This window comes from Pristis pectinata, chromosome 7, assembly GCF_009764475.1.
Source record: "Pristis pectinata isolate sPriPec2 chromosome 7, sPriPec2.1.pri, whole genome shotgun sequence".
Taxonomy (NCBI): domain Eukaryota; kingdom Metazoa; phylum Chordata; class Chondrichthyes; order Rhinopristiformes; family Pristidae; genus Pristis; species Pristis pectinata.
Genome location: NC_067411.1, coordinates 22,625,697 through 22,641,257, shown reverse-complemented (window position 1 = coordinate 22,641,257; position 15,561 = coordinate 22,625,697). Strand labels below are relative to the sequence as shown.

General features: G+C 37.8%; 1 protein-coding gene across 4 annotated transcripts in view; it reads right to left on the bottom strand.

Moving 5' to 3' along the window:
- Positions 1 to 2,682: 2,682 nt before the first annotated feature.
- The window catches only part of mtx3 (metaxin 3), a 28,685-nt gene continuing 15,806 nt past the window's right edge, over positions 2,683 to 15,561 (bottom strand). For 2 of the 4 annotated variants that reach the window (XM_052020687.1, XM_052020690.1), the window contains exons 6-9: positions 15,397 to 15,473; positions 14,286 to 14,443; positions 10,611 to 10,681; positions 2,683 to 9,638 (exon numbers count right to left, since the gene is read on the bottom strand). In XM_052020687.1, the coding sequence (XP_051876647.1) occupies positions 9,540 to 9,638; positions 10,611 to 10,681; positions 14,286 to 14,443; positions 15,397 to 15,473 (405 nt within the window). In that variant the 3' untranslated portion in view covers positions 2,683 to 9,539. The remainder of the gene's footprint in view (positions 9,639 to 10,610; positions 10,682 to 14,285; positions 14,444 to 15,396; positions 15,474 to 15,561) is intronic. The other 2 variants (XM_052020688.1, XM_052020689.1) reach the window with 2 other exon arrangements.

Genomic DNA, 15,561 nt, shown 5'->3' with positions numbered 1-15,561 from the left:
GCTACCTTGTGGATCATGGGATCAGGTGCCCGACATTTTAACAGCTATGCTTTCATTACACAAACTTGCCAATTATTTATTATGACAGAGTTAATAGTTGCAAAGAAAAAAAAAATCATCCCACCAACCTCCTCCCTACCAAAAGAAAAATCAAGTAGGGCCAGATATTATGCAAATTAGATAAATTACCCAATTTATTACATCTGAATTTTATCTGTGAGTGGGATAAAGTGGGCGAATTACCATGGTTACATGTGGTGCAATGGTATTGTAAGCTTTTTTTTAAAATATAAAAAGAGGAACAACACTGAGCAGACTTATAAAATTATCTACATAAGCCAGCTCCACGGCTGGTGATCAGCTGTAGTGTGAGATAGAAACATATCCAAAAGGAAAGTCATGTGTTCCAATTACATCATGGGTGGTGAGTCCCACACATAACCCACTCAAAATGATTCCCATACCTGCATTTTTCAGCTTGTCAGAAGGAAACTTGCTTCACAATCCATTTCTGAACTGGCCCCAATCAAACAGTTCTCTAAAAATAACCCAGCACAGGGCATACAACTCCAGCATCCTCACACTTACAAAGGGGATTCACAGCCAGTGAAACTCTTGTGTGTAGTCATTGTTACATGGACAAATCAGGCAACAAATGTGCACACAGCATGATTTCACAAATTAATAATTGATCATTCCCATCATTGCAAAGTGATAAGGCCAGAGAGATAAATGGTGGCAAGGATTAGGGTTGTACATTAATTCAAAACTTGTTTCAAAAGCAGATATAGAAAACACGAGCAATAAACAAAAAAAAATCAACAAAAAACAGCTGTTTCCCTCTCCACAGTTGCTGCCTAATCTGCTGAGCACCTTTAGCATTTATTTTATGCTCATGACTTGGTTTGTTTTAAGAATAACTTTGCCTTTGGTGGATGTCTCACCACAAAATAAGGAAAATGATGCACAGGGCATCTCTGCAGGAGCCCCTCAGTGTAGAGTCCTAGGCCCAACCATCTTCAGCTGCTTCATCAATGACCTTCCTTCAGTCTATAGGTCAGAAATAGGGATGTTCGCTGATGATTGCACAATTTTTCACCATCATTCATGACTCTTCAGATAATGAATCGGTTCACATCCAAATGCAGTAAGGCCTGGGACAATATCCAGGCCTGGGCTGATAGGTGGCAAATAACATGCATACCACACAAGTGCCCTCCAAGGCACACACCATTCTGGACTTGGAAATATATTGCTGTTCCTTCACCGCCACAGAGTCAAAATCCTGGCACCTTCTCCTCAACAGCATTGTGGGTACCTACACCTTAAGGACTGCAGCAGTTCAAGGCGGCAGCTCATCACCACCTTATCAAGAACAATTAGGGATGGGCAATTAAATGAATAAAAAGATTGAGCCAATTTGAATTGTTGGATATTTTGTATGTTTCTCCCTGTAGTTCTGTCATTAGGTTATGGTAATTTATCATAGAAATTTACTGCACAACAGGCATTCAACTAGGTATTACGTTGAGAGCATTTCTGACTCAATTAATCTTTCAGGGACTCTTTGGTGAAATAAATTTTCCTCTACTCCCAATTACATCAATGCCACCTGATTACTGACTTTACTGAGGGAAATAGTCCTCCTCATTCACACTACTTACCTTCATATTAAACACCACGATAAATTTCCTTCAACTTCCTTGGCTCTAAAGAAGCCAGCCCCAGCAGAGCTAGTTTCGATGCTTAATTAAAATTCTCTATCACTGGCAATATCGTCATAAACTTCCTCTGCAGCAAATCCTCTAATGTATTGTTATAATTAGAATACAACACAGAAGTTGTGTGGTCTAACTGCTGTTTTATACTGATCTATGATGACCTCACTGTTCTTGTATTTTATATATTGACTAATAATGGTACTTCCCTATATACCTTAACTAACCTAACACCAACAGGGATATACAAATATAGATTTCAAAATTCCTCCATTCCTTTACACTTCAGTACCAATAAGTGTCTTGTGTACTCCCTTATCTCAATTATTTCCATTTTCCTGGATTGAATGCCATTTTCCACTTTTGTCTACACGATCTTCCTAATTGAATACAAGCAATATAACGGTGGGTGGATTTCCATCATATCCAAAAGCCTTGCCAGCACCACAGTCACTTCCCCCTGCTACCTGCAGGTATCCTAACTACTTACATCATATAAGGGATGGCAGGATCTCGCCAATACCCCTCTGGTCCACAATTGCCATTTGCTTCACCAAATAAAAAAGGGTGCAGGTAACTCCAGTCAGGAAATTTTGAGAGGGCTTCTATCCCCACAGTTTTCACTAGAAGCTCCTCAGACTAGGAAAGATCAACATAACCTCTTCATTCAGCAGCTGTTCCTTCTGCAACACTGCTAATTATCCCCAGCAGCAAGTCGTCTTCATAACAGAAATCATGCAGAGACATTATCCTCCATCACAAGGTTGAGTTTTAGATCAGACTTGGATCAAGTCTACATTCCTGGAATCTTCCTGGCTCTGGGTTTAGGGGCCAGTGTGCATTCTCTGGAAGAGTTTATTTTTTTAAAAAAATGTTTCATCAATGAAAGCTAGTTTTAAAATTAATATCACTGTGATATATATTATACACAAAAATACTTTTTAAAAATCTTTATTTGGTTGACTTTCCATACATTCACTGCAATAGCTGCAGAGGCATAGAAAAATACATTACAGTAAAAGATGTGAAACCTTCAAAAGACATCTTGCATTCTAAAGTGGCACTCTTTAAAAACTCAGCATTTTCTTTTGAGGTTCAAAACTCAGCTGTCACAAACCCAATGCAATCATCATATGATCAACAGGAGGCAAATGTCCATCATGCCTGTGCTGGTGCTTTGAAAAAGACTGCAATCAGTACCATTTCTCCTCTTACCCAAGAAATTTCGTATTTATCCAGTTACCTTCCTGAAAGTTCAATGACTTTCCATGCCTTTCTGTATTTTAACTTGCCGCTTTCTTACATTTCCTTACAAGGGAGACGGCCAATCAGCACATTGAGTTTATGCCAACTCAGAAATCCCATCCCCTCACTCATTTTCCTGTAATTGATTCTCCCACATGCCGCCAACTCCATTCTGATTTTCCTACTACCCACCTATACTCAGGGTAATTTAAAATAACCAAACCTACCATCGATTCAAAAGCAAACTCGTCTTTTAGTTCCTTTGCCAATTGCTCTAATCTATGTTGCCTGGTTACCTGCAGCTCGTCTCCTACACTATTCAAATGCTTAATGCAGGGTGACATCAACTGCCAATTGCTTTTCCAGGATTTATATGCTTGATTAACATGCTGGCACAGAATCTCAATGCTAACATTGTGAACAGCAATTTTAAAATCCTTTTTGTTAGAGTATTAAAACCAATCTATGGGTCCAAATTCCTTTCTAATTTTTTTTTTCACCCAGCAGACAAGAAGCCATGAATTGCACAGACACATTCAGAAGGAATGATAGTATCAACACCAGATCAGAGCCTGCCCTTTCAGAGGTGCAGTGAGCCTCCGAGCTTCAGAGCCAGTGCTTCACATGGTACTGTTCTGCTCGCCTTATACATCACATACACTGGAGTAGCATGTACTGCCAATAAACAAAGAAATAGCAAGGGACTTCACTGACAAAAAAAAAATTAGATTAATAAATGGGGAAAAAACCAAAACATCTTTTCTCCGGAGTGACAACTGCAGATGCCAAAAATCTGAAATAAAACCAGAAAATGGCAGAAATTCTCAGGTCAGGGTAGCATTTATGGATAGATAAACCAGTAACATTTCAGATTGATGATCTTTCAATCTGATCATTGATCTGAAATGTTAACTCCATCTCTCTCTCTCTCTCTCCCCCCCATGTATGCTGCTTGGCCTGCTCTGCATCTCCAGCAGTTTGTGGTTTTACATCGTATCCAGAGGGACGTCTGAAAATTTGGAACACCTCTCCATTGCAAATCCAAGAAAAATTAATTTCACAGCCCTTATTTAAATACAAAACAACATAAATTCACTTCACCAGCAGCATTACCCTCCTATTCTTATAAACCAGATCACCTAGCTTGCAGGGGAATAGAAGTAATTGAAAGGTATGCTCAAAGAACCTGCACAGGCACAATGAGACAACTGGCTACGTTCCTGGTTGTATCCATCTACAATTCAGATAAAGCACATTAATGCTATTTCTTATTTTTTCTGGGAGACATTGCATCCCGAGGGAGGGCTATCATTTCCTCACATACCATTTTCTGTTTAACTAGGTGTGGGCAATGGTTGCAGACCATACATATAGTGTTACAGACTCAGTGAAAGTCCCTTTAAGATAGAGAGTGTGTGTGTATGTGTGTGTGTGTGGGGCGTGCTTACATCAATAGAAGATAAAGGACGTAATGACGTTGTCGAAGAAGAGAAGAGAGAGAGAAGGGAGAGAGACACCAGCCTGCTAGTTTTCTCTATCGATGGATGAGAAACTATAACTGTGTCTGCCACTGAAATCCATGTATGGAAGTTGGAAGTAATCCGGTGGAGTTCACTTTGTTGCTGACCTGTAGAAGGAAACAGGTATTTGTGTGTGGACGACCACGATTTGGATGCTTTTCGGGGTGAGGAAGTCACTACCGAGTGTCGTTTGGGTTCTATTGTGGAACATTTGGATTTCGTATTTACTCTCTCTCTGTTTTTCTACATCTACGTCTTATCTTCTGACAACGGTGGTTGTTGAAGAAGCCCTTGCTCATGTTTCACCTTATGGCTTGCGGAACTGAACTTTAAGAGCTATTCCTGAACTTGGAGTTTGGGACTTTGTCACACACACACACAACGAGTTTAGTTTTGGGGTTAACATTCAAGGTTTAACATTTTTGAATTCTAACATACTAACATTTTTACTTTTATTTTACGTATTATCATAAGTAGTGATTAATAAAATAGTTTTTAACACTGAATCATGCTCAGTGTGTTTCTTTTGTTGCTGGTACGTGAGAAAATCTTTAAAAAAATACAGTTGCAGCTAACATATAGCAACAAATGTAAAAGGGATTCCCTTCTCTGCATTCAGTCAGGCTCCTTTGGAATGTTAATGTACCTGCAATGCCTTAATTGAAAACACATTAATCGGAGATTAGAATGATTCAAAACTGGAAGACTAATAGTCTAAATTGGTTTCTAAATATTAAAACTAATTTCATCATTTTGCTATCGTTCTTTCATTACACGATTGAAATTGTTAAATACAATTCTTTTCCCCAACCCAACATCTGCCTTTTGCACATCATGATGACTGTACTGCAAATCCCAAATCCAAAGGTTTGAATGTACTTTGGCTCTAGATATTTCATAGAAGATGCAGGAAATTTACAACATCACTTGAAGGACAAATCAAAGCTCCATGCACAGACAAGTTTAATCTAAATGTTACTCCCTCTGACAGTGATCATATCTTAATAAGGCAGTAGTGGTTGTTACTGGGTTAGTATTCCAGAGGCCTGGACTAATTAGTCCCTACATGACCAATTTTTTAAAAATAGTTTAAACAACAATTTAAAAAATATGAAATAAAGTTGACTTTAGCAAAATGACCATGAAACTGTCACACTGCTGTAACAAAAAAAGAGCCATAGACAAATACAGCGGAAACAAACCCTTCAAATCTAGAAGTCATGCTGACCATCATGTATCCATTTACACTAATCCTACTCTAACCCACTTTATTCTCCCCACACTCCCATCAATTCCCCCAGAATCTAACACTCATTTACACACCAGAAGCAATTTACAGTGGTCAATTAACTTACCAACAAGACAACTAGTGTATTAACATTTCCAGAGAAGGAGACCTGCCCAGTGGACACAATTCTTCCCTGAAATGATTTAACGTCCTACTGGATTATACCAAACTCTACAAGAAATAATGGGAATCACTACACATACAGCAGTGTTTCAAGAAGGCAGCCCACCAGCATATGCCAAGGACAATTATTGAAGTGGGTGATAACTTGTGTCTCCCCATCCCCTCAGACACTCACATCCTGGGAATGAATTAAATAAATATTTTCAAATGTGCAAGGTCTGGCAAATTCTTACCAGGTAAATTCAATGCACCTTTTGATGCTTTCAAAAGTATCCATCAGGTGTTAATGATAGATCTTTTAAATAAATTCAGAGAACAAATGAATTCTAAGAATTTTTTTCTGGTTAAATGCTTATATGTAGGAATAGGGTTTTAAAAGCACACAGATGCTTAGAAATTATGTTGCTAACATTAATGCTAAACTTACTTCCTTAAAGTTCATATTGTGTTGATGGTCAATTATTATTTAGACTCCATTTTAAATGAAAACGTTAATTTACTTTCTGAATCAATGCATCATAAATTGCATTCAATTATTCCTAGCTTTTGGATTAACTGAGAAATGCAGAGAGGTCCACCAAACCTACTTATCCATTAAGACCTTTGAACCCCTCTGTTCACTGGATGGTCACACAAAACCATTTCTAGCCCCACTACTGGTCAATGACAATGAACGTAATAGAAGCCTGGACCAAAATCATTGTCCGAAACAAAGAACTTGTTCGATGACATGGATCACCGGAGTTCACCAGCCTTCAAGGGCATCAGGTTGAAAAGCAGGATCTGAACAGGACATTGCCATTGTGGTCAGTTAATGCAAAGGGTGGCAAAGCAAACTCTCCTCTGCCTGCAAATGTCATATCCCAGATCAAACAATGGTGAATATCACATCCTGCCCTTGATACAAATTTGACAGTTTATTGCAAAGATGTCTCTATCTATGAAAGGGCCATTTATTGACTTATGAACTTTAAACTCAACTTGTAACCAAGAAATAGAACATTTTAGATTATGTTTCTGTTGCAAACATTACAACCCATTTTGTGTTTTTTTTATATATAGATTAGTTCTGGGAAGAGGAGCATTTATTGCTCATTTCATGTTAGTCGTGTTGGTGGCCATCTTCTTGAACTGATGTATGTACACACAGCTGCTTCTTAAAGGGACTCTTATTTAGATACAAGGGCACACCTTTTTGTCTCATGTCCGCAGAAGCACAGGTTAATTCTTGGAGCTACACTTGTCACCCTAGAAGGCACACACACTCTCCTCAGCTTTTGCCCGTCATTGAGTTGGCTTTTTGTCTTGCCTCAGTGCAACAAATTTTCCACAGCAAGGATGAGGAATATTAGAAACTTAGAAAGCAACCCACCAAATCTGACGAAACAAAAAAAAAGAGATTTCAAACCTTGGCAAACAAATCCAGTATCCACAACTACCTAGAGGTTTAAGTTTTTAAAAATGTCAGCTGAACTCTAAACGATCAGGAACCATTAAAGGATTGCAAAAACACATCCTCTACAAAAACCAAAATGGAAAATATGCACAGCAAACATTTAGAGGTGGCCAGTCTAACTTCATGCTATCTTGAAATAAATTATAGATATTGATAAAGTACAATATGCAGCAGTAGTCATAGTATCTTAACTACATTAAGTACAAAGAGCCTGAACATTAAATTAGCTACAATCTCAACTCTGATACCACTTATAAAATAAACCAGAGATAACCATATTCATGATGCTCAAAAATAAACTGCATTCTTACTGGGTCAAGTTATGCCAAGAACACAAAAAAAATCAAACACACAACAGAACTATAACCAGTCATTTGAATTTAAACAGTACACTGTAAAAAAGACTTAACAAAAACATGTTCACTCTCTACATTCAAATTAAAAATCATAATCAAATTTACCAAACATCCTTAAGCAAACATCCTCATGCCTACCAGGAAACCTAGAAAATCAAAAATCTTAGTGATATAGCTATCAATGAAGGGGGGCAGTTTTCCATAGGATTTCCTCCCCAACCCTCAAATTTCATTTAAATTGTTATTAGCAATATTTCACAGAACACTTGGGAATACACAAGGATATTCATACTGCATAATTTTGAAATTAAATTTTTTTTTAAAAACATGGGACAGTATATAAACACAACATACTAAACATTCACTGAATTATTAGTGTTTGAAAACTATTATAAATGCAATGATCTTGGCTTTTCTTTCACATTTCTTTGAAAATCAATTCCACTTTTAATAGAATAATTTTATCAAGGCAGAATTTACATTTATAAAACCCGTCATTAATGGCATAATAATTAATGATAATTTTCCAAATGAGTTGGTTTATCACAGTAGAATATTAAAACGTATCAGAATGAATTTTCTGACCAAGGCTCTTCAACCCAAAACATTACCCATTTCTTTCCCCACAGATTTTGACTGATCTGCTGAGCATTTTGCAACATCTGTTTTCATTCCAGATTTTCAACATCTGCAGATTTTTTTGATTGACATTCTACGTCTTCATTTATCAATTTACATTTTAAACGAGGATGGTTTACTACTTTTTTTGAATTCACTACTTTTCCTGAATTGGGTTCAAATGATTCAGTTACAAACAAACAATCTTAAAACTTTGAGATCCCACCTCAAAAATGCTCCCAATTGCCCATATTCAGATCAAAACGTGTTCCACTAACCAAAGATAACGCACTTTATTTCAACAGCAAATTTCCCTGCAGCATCTGAACTAAGTTTGATAGGGTATATATCTAAAATTAAATGGTTCTCATGCACTCATGGGTCAGGGACCATTACATTCATTAGTGCATCAGAACAAAGTTCAAGACACCATTTTCTCTAAAAGCTTATGTTGCTTCTAAAGACAATAATGTTTTAAAATACATTCATTGTCCATATTTTAATAATCAACTTCTGGAAATTAGGAAAATAATAAACTACATTATTTACAATTCTTTACAAGTCTGTACTAAGTAATCACTGAAGCTATGGAATTAGCATTGCATTGATTGAGGCCAAGTAACTGCAGCATTTTAGAAACATTACCCAAGGTAATACTTTTGCAGTTTATACAAGCTACCAATAATGAGAGCTACAAGAAGTGGTTGTTCAATTATCACAAATCAGGCCAGAGCTGGATAGCTTCTGTCTAGTACAAACAGCAGAGCTGAGACAGAAGTATTCTAGGAAACACTGCTGCTTCCAGATGACGTTTGCCTCCAGAATTGGCTGCCACCTGGTCAAGCTATCAAAACTGGCATGCCAATAGGACTATTTGAACCTAGAAACCTATAGAAGACTATTGTCGTTCAAAACAATAAATTAACTTTTAAAAACAAAAATCAGAAGTATGCTTGAAATATTGCACCTGAAAGGATGCAGTTTCTTTAGTTCCAGCTGCTGAATTAGAATTAACATACATCAAGCTCCAATGTTTTATAGAAGGTTTTTGGATATCTTCTTCTTGTACACGTGTTCAGTGCAGACCTTCTCCTCAAAATGGCACTTTGTATACTTCCCATCTCCACTTCCCTATTCAGATTTGTAGCAATGCTGAAGATCCATTAACTCCAGACTTGCTGCAAATACTTTTAGGCAACAAGAACAGTCAAGGCATCATTGTGATGAGTTGGCTTCACTAGTCATGGTTGTCAGTTTTAAGGGGGTTGCTCCTTGGGATTTATGCTGGGGGCTGTTCCGAAGATTGTCGTCCATCTAACAGAGAAAAAAAAAGATCTGATAGCTCTTATTTTCAAGAAAATTTAAATGTATTTGTCTAAAGTTAAATGCAAGTTAACATTATTGGTTTCTTCTGCTTCAGATTTTGCTTTTAAAAACTAGTCTGTCACACAATGTGTCAATACTTTTGGGTCAAGTGGGAATAGGTCACCATAACTATTGAAAACAATCATCTTGTTACAACAGTAATATTAGATTTCAGTGTGGATTAATATGACAACATGTAGCATGTCACTATGGAACAAGTGAACTTGTGTGAACAAAGTTAGTTGCCAGAGTTGATTTTCAAGTTTGTGATACAAATCTATATTTTAGTACTGCCAAACTGAAGGCTAGGATCAGAAATTCTACTAGCAAAACTGGCAATATTTTCTATGCTCAACTCTAGCTTCAGAAAGCACAAGGTGGGAGTTGGTAAGCATCAGCAGAATTAGTGATAATAGAAACAGAGACAAAGCTGACAAAAGGATCAACTTTGCACAAATTTGAGATGTGTTGGAATTTCTTTTTCCATCTTTCCATGGAGATGATAATACTTGCCGTTAGCTTTCCAGGTGCTATCAGTTTTCTACAACCTTGCAACGAGAGACTTCAGATATTGTTAGTTAGCAGGATATTCAACTAACAGGAACCCAGTGCCAAGCAAGATTCTGCCCCCATCTACACATCATCAGGCAAGAGTCATCAGGATTTGGAGTCTTTGATAAAGAGTCCTTGCTCACAAACATGGTAATTATGGCCATCCTACTTCTGACAGCACAAAGGACCGTGGTCTCCCTTGTTTTATGACACAGTCTGGCATTAGAATTCAATTGCAACACATTTTTGCCATAGTCTGGTCGGAATGCTTATCAAATGTACACTGTTAATAGACTAGAATCATTATTCAACATCTTTGCATTTCATAAAATAGATGAGTTCAATAGAAAAGTGATTAAAAGGATCAACCTTTTCAATCAGGTTGCATTCCTTGTTTACAAGCTGGGTCAGCTTCTGCAAGTTTTCATCCACCATCTCTTCTGGGGTCACCAGCAGAAGAAGAAAGAAAACAACAAAATAGCAGTGAGAGAATCATTTCAGCAAGATTGAATCATGAGGACTGTGTATACAAGACCTATTACATGCTCAGGACTGAGGCCTCCTCACCTCGTTCATATTACCTGCAATATTTCGGCACCTATCACCAAACTATTTACTTGTGCACAAGTAAATAAAGTGTGATTGAGAAACAAGTGCAAGTTGTCAGAGTCCAGTTAATCGGTGACATCATATTCAACACAGTCCTCTGCAGACCATATTATCTCACAAAGAAACTCCTCCTATACATATTAGTTTCTGCAAAATCAATACCATTTTAGAAGTGTTCAGGGATGAAATTAAGTGAAGATACCCAGTCCTCAACTGGATTTCTAATGGTGTGCAATTATGATAATGCAAGGGGAAGAGTGAGGAATTACAAGATTTCAAACTTCTCATTAATATTCCATTTTCATCTTTAATTCAAATCTGACTGCTTTGCTTAATTCCAGAATTGAAAGGGGCACAGAGTTAAAAATAACAATGACTTTGTCAAAAGCAGCAGTGCATTCTAAAGCATCTTTGATGTGAAAGTGAGACCAGAGAAATGAAAATATGTATCTGTTCCAATTTGGTCAAAAATAGATTTACATCAGATACCTTTGGGTACAATCGTTCAAAAATTAGCCGCTGGTTGAACACAATACAGATTAAAAATGAAAATAAGCAGAGACTTAATAAAGATAGTGTTCAATGAAGTTAATTTGAATTTTTTTCTGACAATGAAAGGTGTTGTTGAGGTGATGCAGATTTATTTAAAAAATACAACTTATAGGATGTGGGTATCCCTGACGAGGCCAACATTTATCAGTTAACTCTATTGAGAATGAACCATCACACCATGAACCTCTGCAGTCCTTGTGGTAAAAGCACTTCTGAGTGCCTTTGGGCAAGAAATTCCAGAATTCAGGCACGGTGACATTGAAGGAATAGCTAAGCATTTCTCAGTCATAATAGAATGCCAGTCAGGAAGGGAACTTGCAGAGAGTGTTCTCTTGGACTTGTTGCCCTTGCCCATCTCTGCATTAGAGGTCATGTACTTGGAATGCACAGTCAGAATAGCCTCAGTGAATAACTGCAGTCTGGTTTGTAGATGTTACATGTTGTGACCACATTAGCAGTGGAGAGAGGAAATGTTTAGGCCGCTTTGTCCTGGATGATGTTTCGTCAACTTATAATTGCTTTCAAAGAACATTTGATAAAGTTGATGAGTATCAGAAAACTGAAGCCCATGGGATTTAATGGACAGAAAGCGTGCATACAGAATAGGTCATGCAACTGAACACCAAATGATAATAGCTTGTTCATTAGTGACCAAAAAGGTAGCAGTACCAAAGATGGATATTAAAAACACAAAAGGGACCCCAAGTGAAATACCTCTTCTGCAGTCCAATTGTCAGACAGGAAGACAGCCTAAAGAATGGTCCAAGGCTCTGCAAACACTGGTTGTATTCAATTACTAGGAGATTCACCATAGTAGCCCATTCTCTAGTTATCATAACAATTAGGGGTAGAGGAAGGGGAAGGAAGCTGACTGCACTATCAAACCACCTAAAAAAAAGTGAGTAGAATAATTTTTTTCCACTTTTTGAAGTCAGCTGAACCTGTGCTCTTTTGTACTTTTACTTGCCTATGTTCAGAGTAGTGCAATAAAAAGGTAGAGGAAGACTATTAATGAGCTATGGCCCAACATATCTTTTCTCAGCCTTGGATGGAAAGTTGGAGTATTGCCAGTGGCCAGGAGACCCAGAAACAAGGGTAGTGAATCAGTTATGCAGCTGACGGAGCACAGTGCAGGAAACTAGATGGCCATCTTCTAGGGATCTCTGGAAACTTAGATCAGATAGCTCCAAGGCTTCATTTGCCTATTCCCAACACTGGGATATCCAGGTTCCTTTGACAATAATAGCCCCTTTCACGTCATAAACCAAATATGATGTTCCAACCAGCACTCCAAATCACTAACAGATTACATCCTGGGCAAATAAAATGCAAATTCCACCTGTTCAATCTGACCAAGGGAAGAATCACACTTTAAGTTCATGTTGCTTCCAAGTCTTATCCCAAACTCAGCTCTTTTAAAATATAATTATAGGTCTTTTCTAGCTTTTGGTATAAAGTATTTTTGCTCCCTTTAGATCTCCCTGCTCATGGGCAATACTTCAGTTTCCCAACCAGGAGATGGCTGAGGCCTTGCTCTTTAACCCTCAACTTGGAGGTGTCCAAAAAGGACATAATAACAGCACATGAAAGAAACTAAAAGGGAGAGCAGAAAGGAAGATTATAAACAAGTTGATAGACCTAAAGGCACACTTTTTTGTGGTGTTCTGTCTTGAAGGAGCCTTCGCTACCTGCCATGTAAACATGCTATTAAGCAGCCATCCAAATAAACCTACAACTCACATCAGATTCACTTTGAAGCCAGTTTCTAATACGCTAATTAAACATTTTTACACCTCCTCACTCCTTTGGGAATCGTGAGAAATTTTGGGTTTCCTTGCATTGAAATCCATTGCAGATCCAATTGTGCATGAAACCCAATATCCATTCAGCAGAAGGTACGGATGCAAGTTATTAACATACCTCAACCTCAAAGAATGGAGAAATCATTAGGTCCCCCCAGCTGTTCTGTAATTCAGTTATGTTGTGACTGACCCATATCTCTACTCCTTTTTGGTCTGATTGCCCGCATAACAATAAGTCTTGGGTTTGACATTTTCATTTGTTAGTTTTACATCTTTCTTTGGCAAGGTGTGACAATAGACAAGAGTTACAGATCTCTACCACCACGTGAAGTGCTTTCTGACATCACCCTGGGTCCAATTTAAATCATAATGCTTCCTTATTTGTACTCCTTAATTTTTCCAAATGCAGTTAGATAACCTCACTCTTGCAAAGGAAAAAGAAGCTAATCCTTGCAACCAGTCTTCATCACTTCATACTTTTAAACCCAATTTCATTTCAGTGAATTTGCACTGCTACGCTGAGCCCAGATATCTTTCCAGAGCCATAGTAGTGACAAAACAGAACAAGACTCTGGAGCACAGCTTGTACCCCTTTCTGTTCCGGCTCTTAAAATAGAGGGAAGGCCTCATTATCCTTCTGGTTTAATCTTGTATTTGTGAACCAAATACTTAGCTATTTCAGTACCTGGACCCACAGATCTCTGTTCACCCACAATTGCCAACTCTTATCTTTCCTACTTTTCCCCCCACAGATTCAAGGTGTTTGACTTCACTTTCTCCACTGCACTCCATATGCCAAAGTATTACCACAACTGTTACATCATTCCAGTTCATTTGCTTGATGAAATTGGCTGCCATGTCTTGAAATGGAGTTGTACAACCAGTTGATTTCACAAGAGCATAATAACAAATCCAATAGTTAACCAAATCTCCTCCTCCTCTTCCCATCAACTTACTCGCATATCCATTCCTGATGCATACAATGAACCATAAATAAGACGTCACTGCATTTTCTCTGAAGTGCATGAATAAGTTGGGTCAAGTACGCACTGTTTTCCACCCACTGTGCCCAGTGACTCACCTGCAGAGCTTTGTACGAAATACTGAGTCAAGATGTTGTCACAGAAGTGACATAGGTTCTGGAGCTGATGCAAGTGCTTCTGGAGATGAGCATTAGGCAGCTCTGCTTTATATAGAGGAGCAAGAAATCCAAATGCAAAGGCATCAAAACTTGTTGGTCTGAAGATGAAACAATGAAAATAAGTAAAACAACATCATAGTTGCTATTGTTAAAGCTTGCTATTAATACTTTAGTCTTTGTTTTGGGTTAATATTTTAACTTGTAAAGAAAATTCTTGTCCCATGAGGATTTGGATTGACTAAAGCACTCTATAAAGCCAGCCCGGACTTAATGGAGTCTAATAGACTTTTCTTGCACTCTAACAATTCCATGAAAAGTAGCAAGAATCATTTTGCAGTGCCATTCCTAATGCACATCAAATCAATGACTTAATATTGCACAAATTGCCCTTACAAACACCAACATTTCAATAGTACTCCTCTCCCAGCACTAATAAATCAAATGCAAGGGATGATGGCCAAAGGAGTGTCTCTTTCTTTAAAAAAAAGGCAGAATAGTTTTGGCTTAGATAGATAGCATCAGTCATCCAAGCTAGAACAATTAAAACTAGGGGTGATGAAATAGAGCAACGCAGGCAAGGGTTACAGGACTGGAGGAGATACAGAGTTAGGGTCGGGTGGGACCATGATAAATTTGGAAATCAGTATACTTCCACTGGAGCCAGTGAAGGTCTGCAACCATGGGCTACTATTCCAAGTTTTAAATAACATTTTAATTGAAGCCTTGACCCTTAGCTTCAAAGACAAAGTAGACAAGGCACAAGTGAGGCTTCTGCTCTTCCTCTTTGAAGTATTTTTAAATAATACAGCAAAAACATTCATTATCAGAACAGGCTTTGGCTTTTTTCTCTCAATGGGGAATCAAGGGTAGGGGAGGTAGGGATGGTGAAGTTGAGTTGTGGAGGACAAGGGGAAAACACTGGCACAGAGTTGGGAGAAACCTCAAGGTTAATTAAACAGAAGGTTTCCAGTTTATGGTTTATGTCCTTCCCTAAAGACTGTACAACTTATTTAAAAATTTGATAGAACCACTTTCCTCTATTATTACTCACGTTTTCCCAAAGAAGAAATTAGATGTTCCCAATCTATAGGACAGAAGGTTCAGACATTCCTTTGCATCTCTGTATATCTATACAAAACATGGACAAGGAGTAACAATCAAGATAACTATCTAGTAAATCAAATCGCAATTCTTAAATATGCATCAATAACATTAG